We start from the raw sequence: 18818 nt of genomic DNA, 5'->3' as shown, positions 1-18818 counted from the left end.
TGTCTCTCATGAATAAATAAATAAAATATTTTAAAAATAAAGGGTGAACATATCTTTTCTCACTTTAAGACTTCTGATTCTGGAAGTCTTTACCCAACCACCAGTCTAAGTAAGTCCTTCTTCACTTCAGTGATTTTCTTCCTAACACCCTTCACAGTTTTTTCTACCTGGTTTCCCTCTACTTCAATTTCTGAGCCAAAATGAGCTTTCCCTTAGCACTCCAGCCATTTTCCTAGAAGAAAACATAACCCATCAAGACCTATATTGTACTGACCCTGAGATGGGACTGGTTTGCAATTAACACCCCAGTCTCTCTTCTGGATCCAGAGGCTTCCTCAACAAAACTACATTTTCTAGTCCTATCCATAGAGTCAGACACACATATATCCTTGACACACTTGAACTACTGTCTAGCATTTCTACCACCCTGGATCAGCAAAATAATGCTGACTTTTGATAATCAGGTTGCTTTTATTTAACATGCATAAGCCAGTGTCTTTTTCTTCCAGACCAAGGATGAAGATTACCTCACCCTCCTTCCTTTCTCCCATTGGGTTTGAATGGACAAGACAAATAGGCTCTACCATCCATACACAGAAATCCTCAGTAAAGACCAAATGTCATCAAATTAACTTCATTAAGATGTCTAAATTGCTGTTTTCTCAGATAGTCTTCTGTTAACCTTTGATAAAGGAAATTATCTTCATACGTTCCTATTTATCCATTTACTTCCTATTGAAAATAAGGATGTAAGTGTGGGGATAGAGGAGTACTGATGTATTGCTTATGTAAATAATGTAAATATTAAACAATAATAAACAATGTCAAGAGTCCACTTCATATAGTATCTGCTTAAGATTGAGATACACTAAATGGATTCATTTTGAAATTGATGCTGGGAAAGTGTTGTACTGAAGTTGCATCCTTTACTACCTCTTAGGGTTACCCAAATTAACTCTTGAGGATGTACTATATTACCAGCCCCTGAAAGGGGCTAGTCCTATAGTTCAGGCCTTCATTGTATACATTTCTCATGTTCCCTCTCTTTCCTTATGTCACCACTTACATTAATAGTTATACACAACTCAGCATCTTAGGTATTTTCTGGGACTACACAATTTAAAGAAATGATTTGGAATAGGGTGAGGAGAGGAACTGAAGGTGTGAAGATCATGGGTAGAATATGTTTTGGATAGATCTGGAGCAGAAGAGAAAGAATCTACAGGAAGATGCAAGAAAAAAATAAAGTGAGTAGACAGCAAAATATAAAATCAGGATGAGCAACTCATCTTGTTTGGCTGGAAACTTTTCCAGCTTTAGCACTAAAAGTCCAGTGTCTCAAGAAGTTCCTTCATCCTGAACAAACTGGGACAGTTGACCATCCTAGAAGATATTCAAATGACAAGAAAAAAACCCAAAATATCTAATAGTAATAGTTATAGCCAGGATAAAGTTGCCTGGAATGCCCCTAGCAGGGAGCCTGGTATGGTACCTGGCACTCAACAAACAAAACATCACCCATTCATTTGGATGATACTCTAAATTTTTTTTGACATTCAAGGTTCTTCTGAAACTCAAATAAATTCTCAGTTATTGTTTTTATTCTTACAGTTATCCAACAACATTTTACCACCTCTCCCTCCTTGTTATTTCTCTTTCCTTGCTCATATTTGTGCCACCTGCCCCCTCCTTCTTTCTCTCCACTAATCTCCAAACTTTGTCTGGCTTACAAGGGTCCAATCTTTTCTAGAGTATTGTTGCAAAGGTTTCCATTTTCCTTCCAATACTTATATATGTTTTTCTCCTGTGAATGTTTACAGCCCTTACAGTCTACACATCTCATCTAGCTTTTAATCATATTCTGCTTTGTTTTTCTAATTAACTTTTTCATTAGTGTAGGCCTAAATCTCACTAAAGATAAGGAAAATGAGATAGACTGGTGTTACTGCTACCTGCCTTCACTAGCAAGCTTACCATACTCTTTTTCCAGGGTTAGGTAAGCAGCAGATACTCAAAGTTTTCTCGTTTATTCAGAATAGATGTTGCCATCCTTCAGTCCTTACCAGAAAGTTTGCCCTGTTCCCTACCAAACATCACCAGAGTATTTTGATCAGCCTATGGAAGGAGTTGGTTTGGAGTGCTTTGTTCTCCTTGAATTCAGTAATTGATTACTGAGACTATCTGAGGGGCTTAGAGCTATGTTACCAGTCTATATCCAAGTAAGAGAGGACAATAGGATGCTGAGATCCATGAATTTGATTCATTCTCATAGGCAGGCATACCTTTTTTCTTCTTCTGGTTGCCCATGTCCAGAAATCAAAAGCTAGCACCCTAGTCCACTAAAAATACTCTCTGGTTTTATTTCTATTTGCTTTCCTTCCTCTTTAAGATGTCTCTAATGGATCTAGTACAATGCCAAGTGCATAGTAGATCTTGAGTGATTATTGGTTGAGTGGTTCCATGAATGACTTAATGAGATGTGATTTTCCATGCCAATAATTGTGTCACTCTATCTTTCCTTTTTAAAAATGTTTTTATTGGAGTTCAATTTGCCAACATATAGCATAACGCCCAGTACTCATCCCGCCAAGTGCCCCCCTCAGTGCCCATCACCCAGTCACACCAACCCCCTGCCCACTTCCCTCACTCTGTCTTTCCAACACTGTTCTGCCCCTTAACCTCACTCCAGTTTACTCCAGCAAGACATGACATTTCTTTGGATTTATAAACCTAATCCTAGTCATCTCAGTCTAAATCCCATTTCTCCTCCCTACTTCCAATCCTACTGTATACCTTTTGCCTTGACTAGGGCTATCTGAATTCTGTGTTATTTCAGAGATATATCTAAACTGTATATCCTTCAGGAAACTTTCTCTGATTTGTATTTCCCAGATGGCAAGTGATGAGGAGAATTTTCTTAGGTGATTCTTGGAGATGTATATGTCTTCCTTGGTGAAATTTCTGTTCATGTCTTTTGCCCATTTCATGAGTGGATTGTTGGTTTCTTTGCTGTTGAGTTTAATAAGTTCTTTATAGATCTTGAATACGAGCCCTTTATCTGATATGTCATTTGCAAATATCCTCTCCCATTCTGTAGGTTGTCTTTTAGTTTTGTTGACTGTTTCTTTTGCTGTGCAGAAGCTTTTTATCTTGATGAAGTCCCAATAGTTAATTTTTGCTTTTGTTTCCCTTGCCTTCATGGATGTATCATGTAAGAAGTTGCTGTGGCCAAGTTCAAAAAGGGTGTTGCCTGTGTTGTCTAGGATTTTGGTGGATTCTTGTCTCACATTTAGATCTTTCATCCATTTTGAGTTTACCTTTGTGTGTGGTGTAAGAGAATGGTTTGGGTTCATTCTTCTGCATGGGGCTGTCCAATTTTCTCAGCTCCCTTTATTGAAGACACTGTCCTTTTTCCTTCTTTGTCAAATATTAGTTGACCATAGATTTGAGGGCCCATTTCTGGGTTCTCTATTCTGTTCCATTGATTTATGTGTCTGTTTTTGTGTCAGTACCACACTGTCTTGCTGATCACAACTTCGGAATACAACCTGAAATCCATCATTGTGATTCCCCAGGCTCTGGTTTTCTTTTTCAATATTCCCCTGGCTATTTGAGGTCTTTTCTGATTTCACACAAGTCTTAAGATGATTTGTTCCAACTCTCTGAGGAAAATCCATGGAATTTTGATAGGGATTACATTGAATGTGTAAATTGCCCTGGGTAGCATAGACATTTTCACAATACTAATTCTTCCAATCCATGAGCATGGAATATTTTTCCATCTCTTTGTGTCTTCCTCAATTTCTTTCAGAAGTGTTCTGTAGTTTTTAGGGTATAGATCCTTTACCTCTTTGGTTAGGTTTATTCCTAGGTATCTTATGCTTTTGGGTGCAATTGTCAATGGGATTGACTCCTTAATTTCTCTTTCTTCAGTCTCATAGTTAGTGTATAGAAATGCCACTGATTTCTGGGCATTAATTTTGTGTCCTGCCACATTGCCTAATTGTTGTATGAGTTATAGCAATCTTGGGGAGTCTTTTGGGTTTTTTATGTACAATATCATGTCATCTTCAAAAAGAGAGAGTTTGACTTCTTTGCCAATTTGAATGCTTTTTATTTCTTTTTGTTGCCTGATTGCTGATGCTAGGACTTCTAGTACTATGTCGATGAGACACCACGTCACACCAGTGAGAATGGTAAGAATTAACAAGACAGGAAACAACAAATGTTGGAGAGGACGTGGAGAAAGGGGAACCTTCCTACACTGTTGGTGGGAATGTGAACTGGTGCTGCCACTTTGGAAAACTGTGTGGAGGTTCCTCAAAGAGTTAAAAATAGAGCTGCCCTATGACCCAGCAATTGCACTTCTGGGGATTTACCCCAAAGATACAGATGCAGTGAAATGCCAGGACACCTGCACCCCAATGTTTATAGCAGCAATGTCCACAATAGCCAAACTGTGGAAGGGGCCTCAGTGTCCATCGAAAGATGAATGGATAAGGAAGATATGGTATATGTATACAATGAAATATTAGTCAGCCATTAGAAATGACAAATATCCACCATTTGCTTCGACCTGGATGGACCTGGAGGGTATTATGCTAAGTGAAATAAGTCAATCAGAGAAGGACAAACATTATATGGTCTCATTCATTTGGGGAATATAAGGATTAGTGAAAGAGAATGAAGGGAAAGGAGAGAAAATGAGTGAAAATATCAGTGAGGGTGACAAAACATGAGAGACACCTAACTCTGGGAAATGAACGAGGGGTAGTGGAAAAGGAGGTGGGCAGGGGGTTGGGGCAACTGGGTGATGGGCACTGAGGGGGGCCGTTGGCAGGATGAACACTGAGTGTTATGATATATGTTGGCAAATTGAACTCCAACAAAATTTTTTTAAAAAGCTTCTGCAGCAAAGGGAAAGAGTCAAGAAAACTAAAAGACAACCTATGGAATGAGTGAAGATATTTGCAAATGACATATCAGATAAAGGGCTAGTGTCCAAGTTGTACAAAGAATTTATCAAGCTCAACACCCCAAAAAACATAATCCAGTAAAAAATGGGCAGAAAACATTAACAGATATTTCTCCAAAGAAGACATACGCATGGCCAAAAGGTACATGAAAAAGTGGTCCACATCACTTGGTCTCAGGGAAATTAAATTCAAAACCACAATAAGGTACTACCTTGCACCAGTCAGAATAGCTACAATTAACAAAACAACAATGTGGAGAAAGGGGAACTCTTTTACACTGTTGGTGGTACTGCAAGCTGGTGCATTACCAGTATGGACATTCCCCAAGAAGTTAAAACAGTATGGAAAACACTCTGGAAAACAGTATGGACATTCCCCAAGAAGTTAAAAATAGAGCTACCCTATGACCCAGCAATTGCACTAGTAGGCATATGTTTAATACAAAAAAATTGTATATAAATGATCATAGTAGTGTTAATAATAGCCAAAAAGTAGAAATGACCCAAATGCCCATATACTGAGGAGTGGATAAGTGAAATGAAATGTATTGTGTCTGTATCCATATCTGGACTATTATTTGGCAATAAAAAGAATGAAGAAAAAGAAAAAAAAAAAGAATGAAGAATTTATACACAGCATACAATGAATGAACTTTGAAAACATTATACTACATGAAAGAAGCCAGTCACAAAAGAACACATATTATGTCTCCATTTATAAGAAAAAACCAGTATGGATAAATCCATAGATAAGTATATTAGTGGCTTCCCAGGGCTAGGTTGGGGTACATGGAGGAGTGGAGTACTTGGGGAGAAATTGAAGAGACTAAAAATAGGTACATAGTTGTTTTTTTTTTTTTTGCAGCTGTATTGAGATATAATTGCATTGTGTAAACTTACATTGTGTAAGTTTAAAATGTATGACATGTTGATTTGATACATTTACATATTGTAAAAAATTACCACCATAACATTAGCTAATCCGTCCATCACATCATACAATTACCATTTCGTTGGTTTTATTCTCAAGTTTTTATTTAAATTTCAGTTAGTTGACATATAGTATAATATTAGTATCAAGTATAGAATTTAGTGTGTCATCACTTACATACAATACCCAGTGCTCCCCGCAATACCCATCACCCATTTAACCCATCCCATTTCTTTTTTGTGGTGAGAACATTTAAGATCTACTCTCTTTTCAACTTTCAGGTATATAATACAGTATTATTAACTGTACTTACCAAGATGTATATTAGATTCCCAGAATTTATTTGTTCTACCAGTGGAAGTTTGAGATATAAGATTTATTTTTGTGGTGATTAAAATGTTTTAAAAGTGATTGCAGTGATAGTTGCAAACTTTTGTGAATATTGTACAACTATTCAGTTGTACAGTTTAAATATGTTAGTTGTATGATGCATTAATTATAGCCCAATAAAGCTGTTAAAAAAGAAGTCAAGGGGATCCCTGGGTGGCTCAGCCATTCAGCGCCTGCCTTTGACCCAGGGCGTGATCCTGGAATCCCGGGATCAAGTCCCGTGATGGGCTCCCGCCATGGAGCCTGATTCTCCCTCTCCCTGTGTCTCTGCCTCTCTCTCTCTCTCTTTCTATGTCTATCATGAATGAATAAATAAAATCTTTTTAAAAAAGAAGTCAAGGAGTGCTTTCATGGAAAGTGGAATTAGAATTGGAAATAGAAAATAAAGATTCAATGAGAGGATGAGAAAACTAGTTGGGAGGTTGTGGATGCAAATTTCAGAGGAGTCTTTATAACTGAAGAGCTTGTGATCTAGGCAATCATTGCACCTTCTTATGCAGTGATCACAATGTGGTAAAATTATCATTTGAATTAATTTTTGGTGTGTCATAGTCATGGACATCTGGGGACATGGCAGAGGGTTTCAAGGAAATGAATTAGAAATCCTTAAAATAATAGTCTGGGGCAGCCCAGGTGGCTCAGCGGTTTAGCACCGCCTTCAGCCCAGTGCATGATCCTGGAGCCCCAGGATCGGGTCCCACGTCAGGCTCTCTGCATGGAGCCTGTTTTTCCCTCTGCCTGATCTTTAAAAAAATAATAGTCTGAAAAGTTTGAGAAAAGATTAGTATAAACATAGTGGAAGAGACTTTTGTGAAAGACTCAAGCTACTGAACAACATCAAAAAGAGATCATGAGAGATATTGATCTGCCATATTTTCTCTTCATCAAGCTACATATTAACTTGACCAAAACACAAGTTATAAAATTGTCTTCAACACAAACACAATGCACCCAAGACCCCAAATGCACAATTCTGAGTGATTAGCATAATAACAGCACAAAAACAAAATTGCACACTCAACCCCAAGATATCATGTCAGACAAGTTATGTTGAGGCATCATTGAAAATACAGTCAGAAGATGTGAAGACTTGCCTCTACAATTAATATTTCCATATCAAACAAGTGACTTGCCTCTCTGTTTCCTCACTTGAGAAATAAAATACTTTCCCATCAGGGGGAAAATATTCATCTTGTATTGTAGGGCTCAAAGATGAAAGAAAGAGGGAAGGGTGCTAATATATGTGAATGTATACAAAAGAACTTCCTTCACCATGAAAAAACAAGTCTGTAAAAAATTCATCCTTCTCATTACCTATTTCTTTTCTTACCATAGTCATTAGCTGAAAAAATTTTAAGACCTTACTAACATGAGATTAGGTGTGAGGAGTGCCCTTCTGGCAAGGAGACAACCACTTTACATCTCTCTTTTGATAGGCTGGAGATGTACCTCAGAGAGCTGATAAGGGGTGGAGGGATGCAGAAGCTTTTCCAAAGTTTGGCTTTTAACTTTGTCACAGAATGGATTGAAAAACTGAGTGACAGCTTAAATTCCTTATAAATGGCAACACGTGGGTGGCTAGAGAGGAGGGTCTCCTCTTAGAGCCCAAAGAGCAGAAATGCCCCTAGCTCTCTGCATCAATCTGCTGCAGTGCAGCCATCTCCCTCCCCATAGAATCTCATAAATTCATTACCCAGAAACTTATGTCAGGCCTAGCCAGACCAAACAGCAAGCTGCTGCTCCCTAGCCCTAGCCCTGATTGGTTGGCTTGTGTTACCTCTCCAGGAACCCCACGTGCAACTGTTGTGGGAAAGTAAAGGTGACTTTGGAAGCACTCTGAGTGGTATGGAAAGCTGAATCCCAGGGGGCAATCTGAGGATCCAGAGCAGAATTGCAGAGCCTTAGAGAGTGAGGACTCAAAGTTCTTGCAATGTTGATGTTTTACTGGATAAGGATTTCAGGTTCTGATAGGTTAATAATGGTGCAGCAAGCCTCTTTAAAGGTGAGACAGTGGAGTGGGAAAGGGAAAGATCCTAATAGAATTGCATTGGTTAGATGGAGATTATGGGCTTCAGATCACTCAGAGGGCTATAGGAAAGCACGTGATTCAGGGCTATTGTGCTGTAAAGGTGTTGAGCTCGCTGTGCTTATCCAAAGTCTGCATTCTCAAATATGAAATTGGAATTTTATTTTTACCCCCAGACACTCCTTAATAACTGATTTCATTCTGCAGATGTGTGCAGCTGCTGAGAGACAGCTGATGTACTTCTGTTGGCAGAGTGAAGATCTGGCATCAGCTGGGTTGGGGGGAGGCTCACTGATTCTATGAAGGAGCTGTGTGCCTATGAGCATCTGCTAGTGGCTGTTAGGACTCAGTTGAGGAAGTGATGTTGAGATGTAGAAGAATGGAGAGACTATTAGAAATTTCTCCAGAGCTCTTGGCCACTGTTTAGGTCTGGAGCAGACCATCAAGGCTATATTAAAGAGAAGCTTTGGGGTTAAGGAATATGAGGGAAAGAAAGGGATCTTCCAGCATTATCTGTGGGTAAATTTTGGCTTGTAGGAGAGATGTGAGGTGTTTTCTTGCTGTCTACAGAATTTTTGGTGTTTTCAGGAGACACAGCATCCTGGCCTTGTCTGTGGTAAATTTAATATGTGTGGCAGACAGTTCAAGGTTGCTGTACTCACCACAGGGGAAACTAGATGCTGGAAAGATGTGCATGCTCTAACCCTGACTGGGGTTACTACAAAGTAATGATGCAAAATTTTACCTTCAATGAAGATTTTTAAAAAAAATCAAACTGTCAAGGTGACAGTTGTAGTAAGGGTGAGTTATGATACTCCCACTCCAAATAACGCTTTCGAGGGGCACAGGGTACAATGCAGGGCTATCACATAAACTCAGAAATCTGGCACATGGGGTTCCCCATACTCTCAGGCTGTATAGGAAAGATACCTAGTACTCTTCACTGCTGGGGGAAATCTGGTAAATGTGGCAGATGTGAAGTGTTCCCACACTCTCCAGTGAGTAAAACAGTGTACAAGTAGAAAACTGGGTTCTTGGTGTATCCAGGGGGAACATCAAGCTTTTATGGAAGAAATTCATGGTGATTTCTTACTATTAGGGAAAATTAGATGTGTGACATAGATTGACAGGGCTTCCACTCTACTCAGGGGGAATTTAGTGCATCAGTGTGCATAAGAGTGGTTTAGAGTGTTTACACATATTCCTTTGAGAAGATTCAGGATTCAGGGGATATAAGGAATACATTTGACAAAACAAAAGACACACTGGGAGATTATTTTCTCCACAAATGAGACAGAAAAACTGAACAACTCCATAAAAATCTGTTTATTGCTCTTTTTCCTATTTCTGTCCTTGCTAGAACCTGCATCCCCACCTTACACATGCCTTATAGAATAAATAATGTATGTCTTCCTTGTAAGAGGCAAGAAGTTAATGATTTCTTTAGTGCCTTCCAGTATGATAGATAACATCTAAGGAAGGATGGGGTGAAGGCACATGTGTGAATTCCAGGCCACCAGCACTAGTTATCTTGGTGCCAAGAAACCCTAGCTCCAAGGAATAAGTGACTACCTACATCAGAAAGATCGACACACAAGAAAGGGAGAGAAAGAGAGAAGAAGAAGAAGAAGAAGAAGAAGAAGAAGAAGAAGAAGAAGAAGAAGAAGAAGAAAGCAACCAAACCAAACCTCTCTTTCAAGAGTTTCAAGAAATAAGACTCTTTGCTGTAAATTTTAAAATAGGAGATTGCCTGCTTTCTGGGCTTTTTAATTTCCTCTCTTCCTTCTCCCTCCTCATGTGCTTTCCTTTTTTTTTTTTCAGGAGAAAATAGGTATCTTGGTAAGTACTGAGCACATAGTTTTTGCAAAAGTCCACACATATTTCTATGATTCCACATATGCTTTTTTGCTTCACTGGAAATATAGTCAGATGAAATTTTCAAAGAGCCCTTTTCCTGAACTGCCTCTTATCTCCTGCCTCTCCTAATTTCTGTATTCCAAACTGCTTGGAGGACTCCACAGTGCTAGAACTCCTAGATGGGCTTCTTGTGTGAGAAAAATAATCTGATAGCAGAGGGACTTTAAGGAGGGGATGGGAGATTAGCATGAAAGAAAGGGAATTGGGGGGGTAGATTAATTACCTGCTGGCTGTTAAACTTAATCTGGTACATTTAATATATAAAGATTAGTGAAAGGGAATAAAGGGAAAGGAGAGAAAATGAGTGAAATATCAGTGAGGGTGACAAAACATGAGAGACACCTAACTCTGGGAAATGAACAAGGGGTAGTGGAAGGGGAGGTGGGAGGGTTGGGGTGACTGGGTGATGGGCACTGAGGAGGGCACTTGGTGGGATGAGTACTGGGTGTTATGCTATGTGTTGGCAAATTGAACTCCAATAAAAAAATTTTAAAAATCTGGTACATTTAACTGAGAGGTTAAGAAGTGATGAATGCTACCTTCCTTGTTGGTGACAAACACTCCCCATTCAAATGCTCCATCTGAGGACAGCCCGAGAGGCTCAGTGGTTTAGTGCTGCCTTCAGCCCAGGGCGGATCCTGGAGACCCGGGATCCAGTCCCACGTCGGGCTCCCTGCATGGAGCCTGCTTCTCCCTCTGCCTGTGCCTGTGCCTCTCTCTCTCTCTCTCTCTCTCTCTCTCTCTCTCTCTCTCTCTCTCGCTCTCTCTCATGAATAAATAAATAAAATCAAAAAAAAAAAGCTCCATCTGATCTGGCTCCCAAAATGACTGAGCCTTTGATAGGGGCAAATGGAACCCCAGTTAGCACTTGGAAAATTGGCTTGCCTTTCCTCCTGTGTGAACCACCTGTGCTTTCCTCTGATTTGCAGACATCATCCTGGCAGCAAGTCCTTGCAGAGTCTGAAGATGAAGTCACCTGCAAAGCTCAACCGGGAAGCACTGCCAGGTCCGGGAGGATGCATGCTGCCTTGGCTGCAATAGTCCACTGAGTTGCTCAGCATCCAGAAGACAACCCTTAGTGGTGAAGCAGTTCCTAAAGGAAGAGGGCAGTGAGACTTTACTTGCCCTTTTCCCCTGAGTGATGAACTGAGCCTGGAAGGTGCAGAGCTTCTCCAGTTGGGGAGAATTTGGGACAGATCTGTAACCAGAGCACCGAGGTGAGCCTCCTAACCCCTCCTCCATCCATATTAATTGGAGAAAAAACATCTCCCCTGGACAAAGACTCAAGCTCAATTCCCAACACTAGATAGCAACCCCCCCCTTTTCCAACCATAAACACTCCCTTGTGGTATGAGCAGCTGCTTTGAGATGTTTCAATAAGGAATGATAACATTTTCAACATAAGAACGGTTGCCTGAGAAAGAGGAACCTGCAAAGCTATGGAAAGTGGTGTGCTCATTGGCTCTGGGAGATCCTACATACTATATCCTAGACTAGGATTTGACCATTCCTGTTTGCCTCTCGGCACATTTATTGCATGAGTGAAGGGGGTTGAAAGTAGAAGTGGGAAGAAGAGATAGAGCAAAACAATGGGGTAGGGAAATTCTGTTACAGCCTCAATCCAACATATGCAACGTAAACACATGCCACACAAACATATACCACACAAACTTATAGTACACAAACATAAAGAAACATGCTCATATATATGCCTATCACAATCTTAATCTTCACCACTACCTTGTCAGGTATATATCATCTCCATCTGACAATTGAGGAAACCAAGATACAGAAAATTGATTTGCCCAAAGTCACACAGCAAGTTGGTGACAGAGTAAGGAGGTGGGGTGGTAATGGAAAAAAAATAAAGTCTTCTACTTCTAAAGCTTCTATATTATAACATCGTCCCACCCTTCTACACATATACACATTACTTACCCTACTTTATTAGCTAACTGCTACTTCTTTGGGTTGGAGACTACTCACCTATTCAGTGACTTTTTTTCTTCTAGCTTAACCTTTTTATTTATGGCCCCTAGAATGAGGAAAAGCAATTCAGGACTGACTTTTACTTTATTACAACAAAGTAGAAAGTCCTCAATCCCTTTATCCCACCATTGGGAACCTAAGATGGCTTTAAGGCCCACAACCATACATGCTAGTTCCAGAAACTCCAGCTCTGAATAAGAGTTCTTGTATTAATTAATACAATGCGCATTAGAAGGCAGTGGCATCTCTAGGGTATCCCTGAAACATGGTTTGATGGACAGTATAATGATAAGAATACATCTGATTCTGCCCTCTCTTAAACTTCCTTTGCCTGTTTCACCTGTCATTGATAGCTTTCTTTTCTCAATGCCTAGAGAACTAGAAATCATTTGCACTTTTCATACACTAGTTTTCCAACTTGAATCATTCTCTAATTATTTGGTTTGTTAGACTTGTCTCTATGACTTGTCAATGAACAGCTTTCGTCATTCTTTAAGGCTGAGATGTTTCAGAGGCTTTTGGTAAAAATTGCTAATGGATTGATTGATTGTAAACCTATGTTGATAAATCTTAATGGGATGAAATGTGTCATACCCCAAAACAATTCAGTTAGAAAAGAAGCAATGCATAGGAATTATCTGAATGAATTTTTAAGGTATTGTCTGGCTAGGAAGTAATACATAATAGGTGGTACCTATGGTTGTTAATGCAAACTATTTCAAAATCACAGCCTGCTGTTTGGGACTTAGTCTGTAGTGGAAAGAGAAGCAGGAACAAAAACAGTTTTAATCCAAGAGCCTTGGAAATAAATTAATGTATGCTTCTCTTTTCAAGTGATTAAAGTAGTGTCAATATTCAACAGATCTGCATATATAAGCTGAAAGTGGGGACATGGAGAGCATTGGGCCTCTGGCCTTGAGCCTGGGCTACAGAGAGCTGCTCTTTTCTGACTCAGGATTGACAAAGTGATAACACTCTCAGTAATATTTAAGCTCCTAAAGGCAATGTGGAAAACTTACTCTTTAGACTTCTTTAAACCTATTTTAGAGAGGAGGCTTAGAATAAGGTATCAAGGCTATGCTTACTCTCTCCCACAGTGATAATTTGGAGTGAATAAAATACACTTCAAAAACATTGATAGCTATTACTTGCAAATGACTGAAAGGGAATTTATACTCATTGAAGGAGATGAAGAAAGGGAAAAATAACTCACTCCTTGTGGGTAAATGTTCTGATTGGCCCCCACAGAATTCCATCATCCTTATCTCAAATTTAGGTCTTTCATCGATTTTGAGTTTATCTTTGTGTATGGTGTAAGAGAATGGTCTAGTTTCATTCTTCTGCATGTGGCTGTCCAATTTTCCCAGCACCATTTATTGAAGACACTATCCTTTTTCCAGGGGATAGTCTTTCCTGCTTTGTCGAATATTAGTTGACCATAAAGTTGAGGGCCCATTTCTGGGTTCTCTATTCTGTTCCATTGATCTGTGTGTCTCTTTTTGTGCCAGTACCACACTGTCTTGATGACCACAGCTTTGTAGTACAACCTGAAATCTGGCATTGTGATGCCCCTGTCTCTGGTTTTCTTTGTCAATATTCCCCTGGATATTCGGGGTCTTTTCTTTTCTTTTTTTTTTTTTCGGGGTCTTTTCTGATTCCACACAAATCTTAAGATGATTTGTTCCAACTCTCTGAAGAAAGTACATGGTATTTAGATGGGATTGCAATGAATGTGTAAATTTCCCTGGGTAGCAACGACATTTTCACAATATTAATGCTTCTAATCCATGAGCATGGAAGATATTTCCATCTCTTTGTGTCTTCCTCAATTTCTTTCAGAAGTGTTCTGTAGTTTTTAAGGTATAGTTCCTTTACCTCTTTGGTCAGGTTTATTCCTAGGCATCCTATGCTTTTGGGTGCGATTGTAAATGGGATTGACTCCTTAATTTCTCTTTCTTCAGTCTCATAGTTAGTGTAGAGAAATGCCACTGATTTCTGGGCATTGATATTGTATCCTGCCACACTGCCGAATTGCTGTATAGCAATCTGGGAGTGGAATATTTTGGGTTCTCTATGTACAGCGTCATGTCAGCTGCGAAGAGGGAGAGTTTGACTTCTTCTTTGCCAATTTTAATGCCTTTTATTTCTTTTTGTTGCCTGATTGCTGAGGCTAGGACTTTTAATACTATGTTGAATAGCAGTGGTGAGAGTGGGCATCCCTGTCATGTTCCTCATCTTAGAGGAAAGGCTCCCAGTGTTTCCCCACTGAGAATTATATTTGCTGTGGGCTTTTCATAGAGGAGAACACAGGCAACACCCTTTTTGAACTTGGCCACAGCAACTTCTTGAAAGATACAACTATGAAGGCAAGGGAAACAAAAGCAAAAATGAATTATTGGGACTTCATCAAGATAAAAAGCTTCTGCACAGCAAAAGAAACAGTCAACAAAACTAAAAGACAACCTTCAGAATGGGAGAAGATATTTTCAAATGACATATCAGATAAAGGGCTAGTATCCAAGATCTATAAAGAACTTATTAAACTCAACAGCAAAGAAACAAACAACCCAATCATGAAATGGGCAAAGACATGAACAGAAATTTCACCAAGGAAGACATAGATATGGCCAACAAGCACATGAGAAAATGTTCCACATCACTGGCCATCAGGGAAATACAAATCAAAACCACAGTGAGATACCATATCACACCAGTGAGAATGGTGAAAATCAACAAGACAGGAAACAACAAATGTTAGAGAGGATGTGGAGAAAGGTGAACTCTCTTGCACTGTTGGTGGGAATGTAAACTGGTACAGCCACTCTGGAAAGTGTGTGGCAGTTCCTGAAAAAGTTAAAAATGGAACAAACCAGCAATTGCACTGCCAGGGATTTACCCTAAAGATACATATGCAGTGAAACAGCAGGATACCTGCACCTCAGTGTTTATAGCAGCAATGTCCACAATAGCCAAACTGTGGTAGGAGCCTCGGTGTCCATCGAAAGATGAATGGGTAAGGAAGATGTGGTATACATATACAATGGAGTATTATTCAGCCATTAGAAACAACAAATACCCCATTTGCTTCAACGTGGATAGAACTGGAAGGTATTATGCTCAGTGAAGTAAGTCAGTCGGAGAAGGACAAACATTATATGGTCCCATTCATTCGGAGAATATAAAAAAAAGTGAAAAAGAATAAAGGGGAAAGGAGAGAAAATGAGTGGGAAATATCAGAGAGGGTGACAGAACAGGAGAGACTCCTAACTCTGGGAAACTAACAAGGGGTAATGGAAGGGGAGGTGGGCAGAGGGTTGGGGTGACTGGTTGACGGGCACTGAGAGGGGCACTTAATAGGATGAGCACTGTGTGTTATGCTATATGTTGGCAAATTGAACTCCAATAAAAATATACAAAAAATAATCATAACAAAAAATATAAACATTAAAAAAAAGAATTACATCATCCCAGTGAATGTGAGCTAATTAGCAGGACTCTTGATTTCCCTTCCCCTGCAGGAGATATAAGGAACTGGCTCTTGGATCCCTAGGATCCCACTTTATTTTTTTTTTAATTTTTTTTATTATTTATTTATGAGAGTCATACAGAGAGAGAGAGAGAGAGAGAGAGAGGCAGAGACATAGGTAGAGGGAGAAGCAGGCTCCATGCACTGGGAGCCTGACGTGGGATTCGATCCCGGGTCTCCAGGATCGCACCCTGGGCCAAAGGCAGGCGCCAAACCGCTGCGCCACCCAGGGATCCCAGGATCCCACTTTATTAAAAGCTTTGAAAAGCTAATCCACTCTTCTTTGAAGCAGTGAAATCTGTGATTGTTCAAATGTAAGGCAAATCCAAGAGTTTCTGTTTGTCAGACTTTGGAGTAAGGCCTCTTCATCTATGTCTTCTATAGCCCCTTAGGGCCAGCTTAATTTGTAACCCCACATAAAATGAACTATTCCATTAATGAAGCATCCCTTTCTCTATTATAATTGTAAAGTACTATTAATTGGCTCCTCCAAAATTTCACTTGGGTTCCAACTGAGGATCAAAACTGGAATCTCAGAAATCTAAGTGGAACCAGTGTACATAATCCAGTATGGGAATGGCCAACAGAAAAAACCAGGCAATGGTTGTGGTGGAGGTAAACACCACATCATAGACAAAAAATGCTGTTGTCTTTGGCATATACAGTCCTCTTTAAGTATATGATATCTCTCTTCAGCAACTTGCTCATATGATATGTTTTCATCAAGCACAAGGAAACCAAGAACAAGTCTTTCTAGTCTTTAATCTGGCAATATCACACATTTTGATAGTTCTACTCCATATTCCACTTGCCTTGGTGTATCCCAGCACACAGAACAAATACTTCTCCAGTCCAAGGATGGGTGGACTGGATAAGGGGAAAAGGATATAAGCCCACTTCATGCCCCTATTCTTGAACTTGCCTTATCTACAGAGACTGAGAGGATTATTTGAGTGATTATCCTACATTCCCTTTACTTCTATCCCCCAGGCTTGATTCCTGAGTATTTGGAAATATCATGCATTACTTCAGCAAATTTGCTTAGTACTCTAATGATGGCAGTCACCATGGATTGACACCAGGAAGGCCTCTGAACAGCACTTATGAATAAAATGGAAGAGAATGGGCTGTGCAAAGGCAGATTAGACACCTCAAACTCTTCATGATGGGTCAGGTTTTGAGGATAAGGTTTATTAGAAATCACTCACAAACATCTTCCCCCCTTTTCACTTCCGATTTTGACTGGGAACTACTTGGAGTTCCAGTATTTTAAGAATCATAACATTTTTTAAGGTATTTTTTCTAAGATACTTTTAATCCAACTGGTGTTCAAACTGGGGGTAGACAGTAGTAACAATCCAAGTAAATTATAAAAATCATGTAGAAACTATTCAATCAGTATTTACCCATATATTAAACACAGAGCAGAGTTGATATCAAGATGTGTGTTGCCTCGGGAAAAGCTAGGATGGTGGCATAGTAGGAAGACCCTAGGTTTGCTTTGTCCCTTGAAACAGCTAGACAATTATCAAATCATTCTGAATATCCAAGAAATCAACCCAAGGACTGAGAGAACAAAGCGCACAGCTAGAGGGAGAGAAGACGCCACATCAAGGAAGATAAGAAGTGCAGAGATGTGGTTTGGAGGAGAAATGAATCCTGGATGCTGCAGAGGAGGGGGAGCCCTGGTCATGGAGAAAGGTGAGAGAGAGTGTGGAGTGCACAGGGATACACGCAAGAACACTTCCCAAAGCCATTGGCTGGGAAAATGAGAGGGGATGATTTTAATGAGTTTTACAAATAGCAGGTCTCAAAGACTGGAGTTTTAGAGGTCCCCAGGCTTGCCTGTGATAGAGACTTGAGGATGCTGCCCTACTCCTAGAGAGGAAGCAAGCAAATAACCTGGGGCAGACTGCAAAATTCAAGGATCACTTAGGTGAAAGACTTGGGATTTTTTTTTGCCAGGTTATAAATGCTTTATTTATTTATTTTTAACATAGAAGAAGTTTGGTGGTGGATATATGGCCATTTGATGTTTTATGATTAAGAGTTCAGGTTCAGGTTCTCTTTCTTATAGAATATATACGTATACCTACACATGTATATGTAACTGTTATCAAAATTAAGCTTAGTCACTAAAAGAAGATTCACTGTCTGAACTTTCTTCTGTATTTTTTTCACCTTCACCATCAGGCACTGGAGCATCTGGCCTCTCAAGAAGATCTGGGTCTAGTCCTTCTGATATCATTTTGTTTCTTAATGCCATCACTGGAACACCCACTTGAACCATTTTGAGATATCTGGCATATCTTAGGTCCTTGGCTACAGTTAAGATATTTTCTGGTGTTACTTCACTTCTCTGTGGTCTAGAGTCTTGTAAACTGTTCTGCTGTGATTTCTCTGAAGTAGTTTCAGAATGTGATTCATTTGTGACACCAGTGACGCTTACAGGAGATACTTCAAATGTGACATCATCTAGGCCTGGAATGGATGATAACTTTGCATCTAAAATATTGAGAGTTGTTTCAGTTTGCTGGATACGAAGAGAAAGGTCCACTAGTTTCTCCTCACAAACTGTAGAAAAGCGGTTGAGGAACTGTACAGTGTGCACGACAAACTGGTTTAGAAATGCCACCATTCTTTTCTGTTGAATAGCTGGCACCTTGGTCAGGTCTATGCCTGACCCCATGAGAGGAAGCCCGTCCTCATCCATGTTGTCAGTGGGTGGGGGACCAGGGGCTCACCCACAAAACCCTCCCAAACCGGGCCCACCCAACCCGGCAACAATGTGCCAACACCTCCCCCTGGGCCCACATTTGGAATTCAGGAGCACATTTCTAACTATATTTTTTTAAGCTTATGTAAAAATCAAAGAAAAATTCCATAACCAAAGAGAAACCCACATTATCTGGTAAGGGACACTCTTGACCAAGGTCTCAGTGTGCACGATGGGTGGGAGGCCACTGGGGCCAGGTGACTGCAGGGGTTCCAGGGGGAGCCAGCCAGGTGCCTTAGGAGGCTGTGCCTGGAGAAGGAAGGGTTTGGAGGGACAGACCACATGGAG

The 18818-nt window shown here is 40.0% G+C and overlaps 1 protein-coding gene across 1 annotated transcript; it reads right to left on the bottom strand.

Moving 5' to 3' along the window:
- Positions 1-17846: 17846 nt before the first annotated feature.
- LOC121483441 (WASH complex subunit 3-like) lies at positions 17847-18496 on the bottom strand. Its single transcript, XM_041741986.1, has one exon. It carries the CDS (start codon positions 18465-18467, stop codon positions 17883-17885), a length of 585 nt encoding a protein of 194 aa, XP_041597920.1. The 5' UTR covers positions 18468-18496; the 3' UTR covers positions 17847-17882.
- Positions 18497-18818: the final 322 nt, after the last annotated feature.

Source organism: Vulpes lagopus, chromosome X, assembly GCF_018345385.1.
Source record: "Vulpes lagopus strain Blue_001 chromosome X, ASM1834538v1, whole genome shotgun sequence".
Lineage (NCBI taxonomy): Eukaryota > Metazoa > Chordata > Mammalia > Carnivora > Canidae > Vulpes > Vulpes lagopus.
This window is presented reverse-complemented; position numbering and strand designations above follow the sequence as displayed.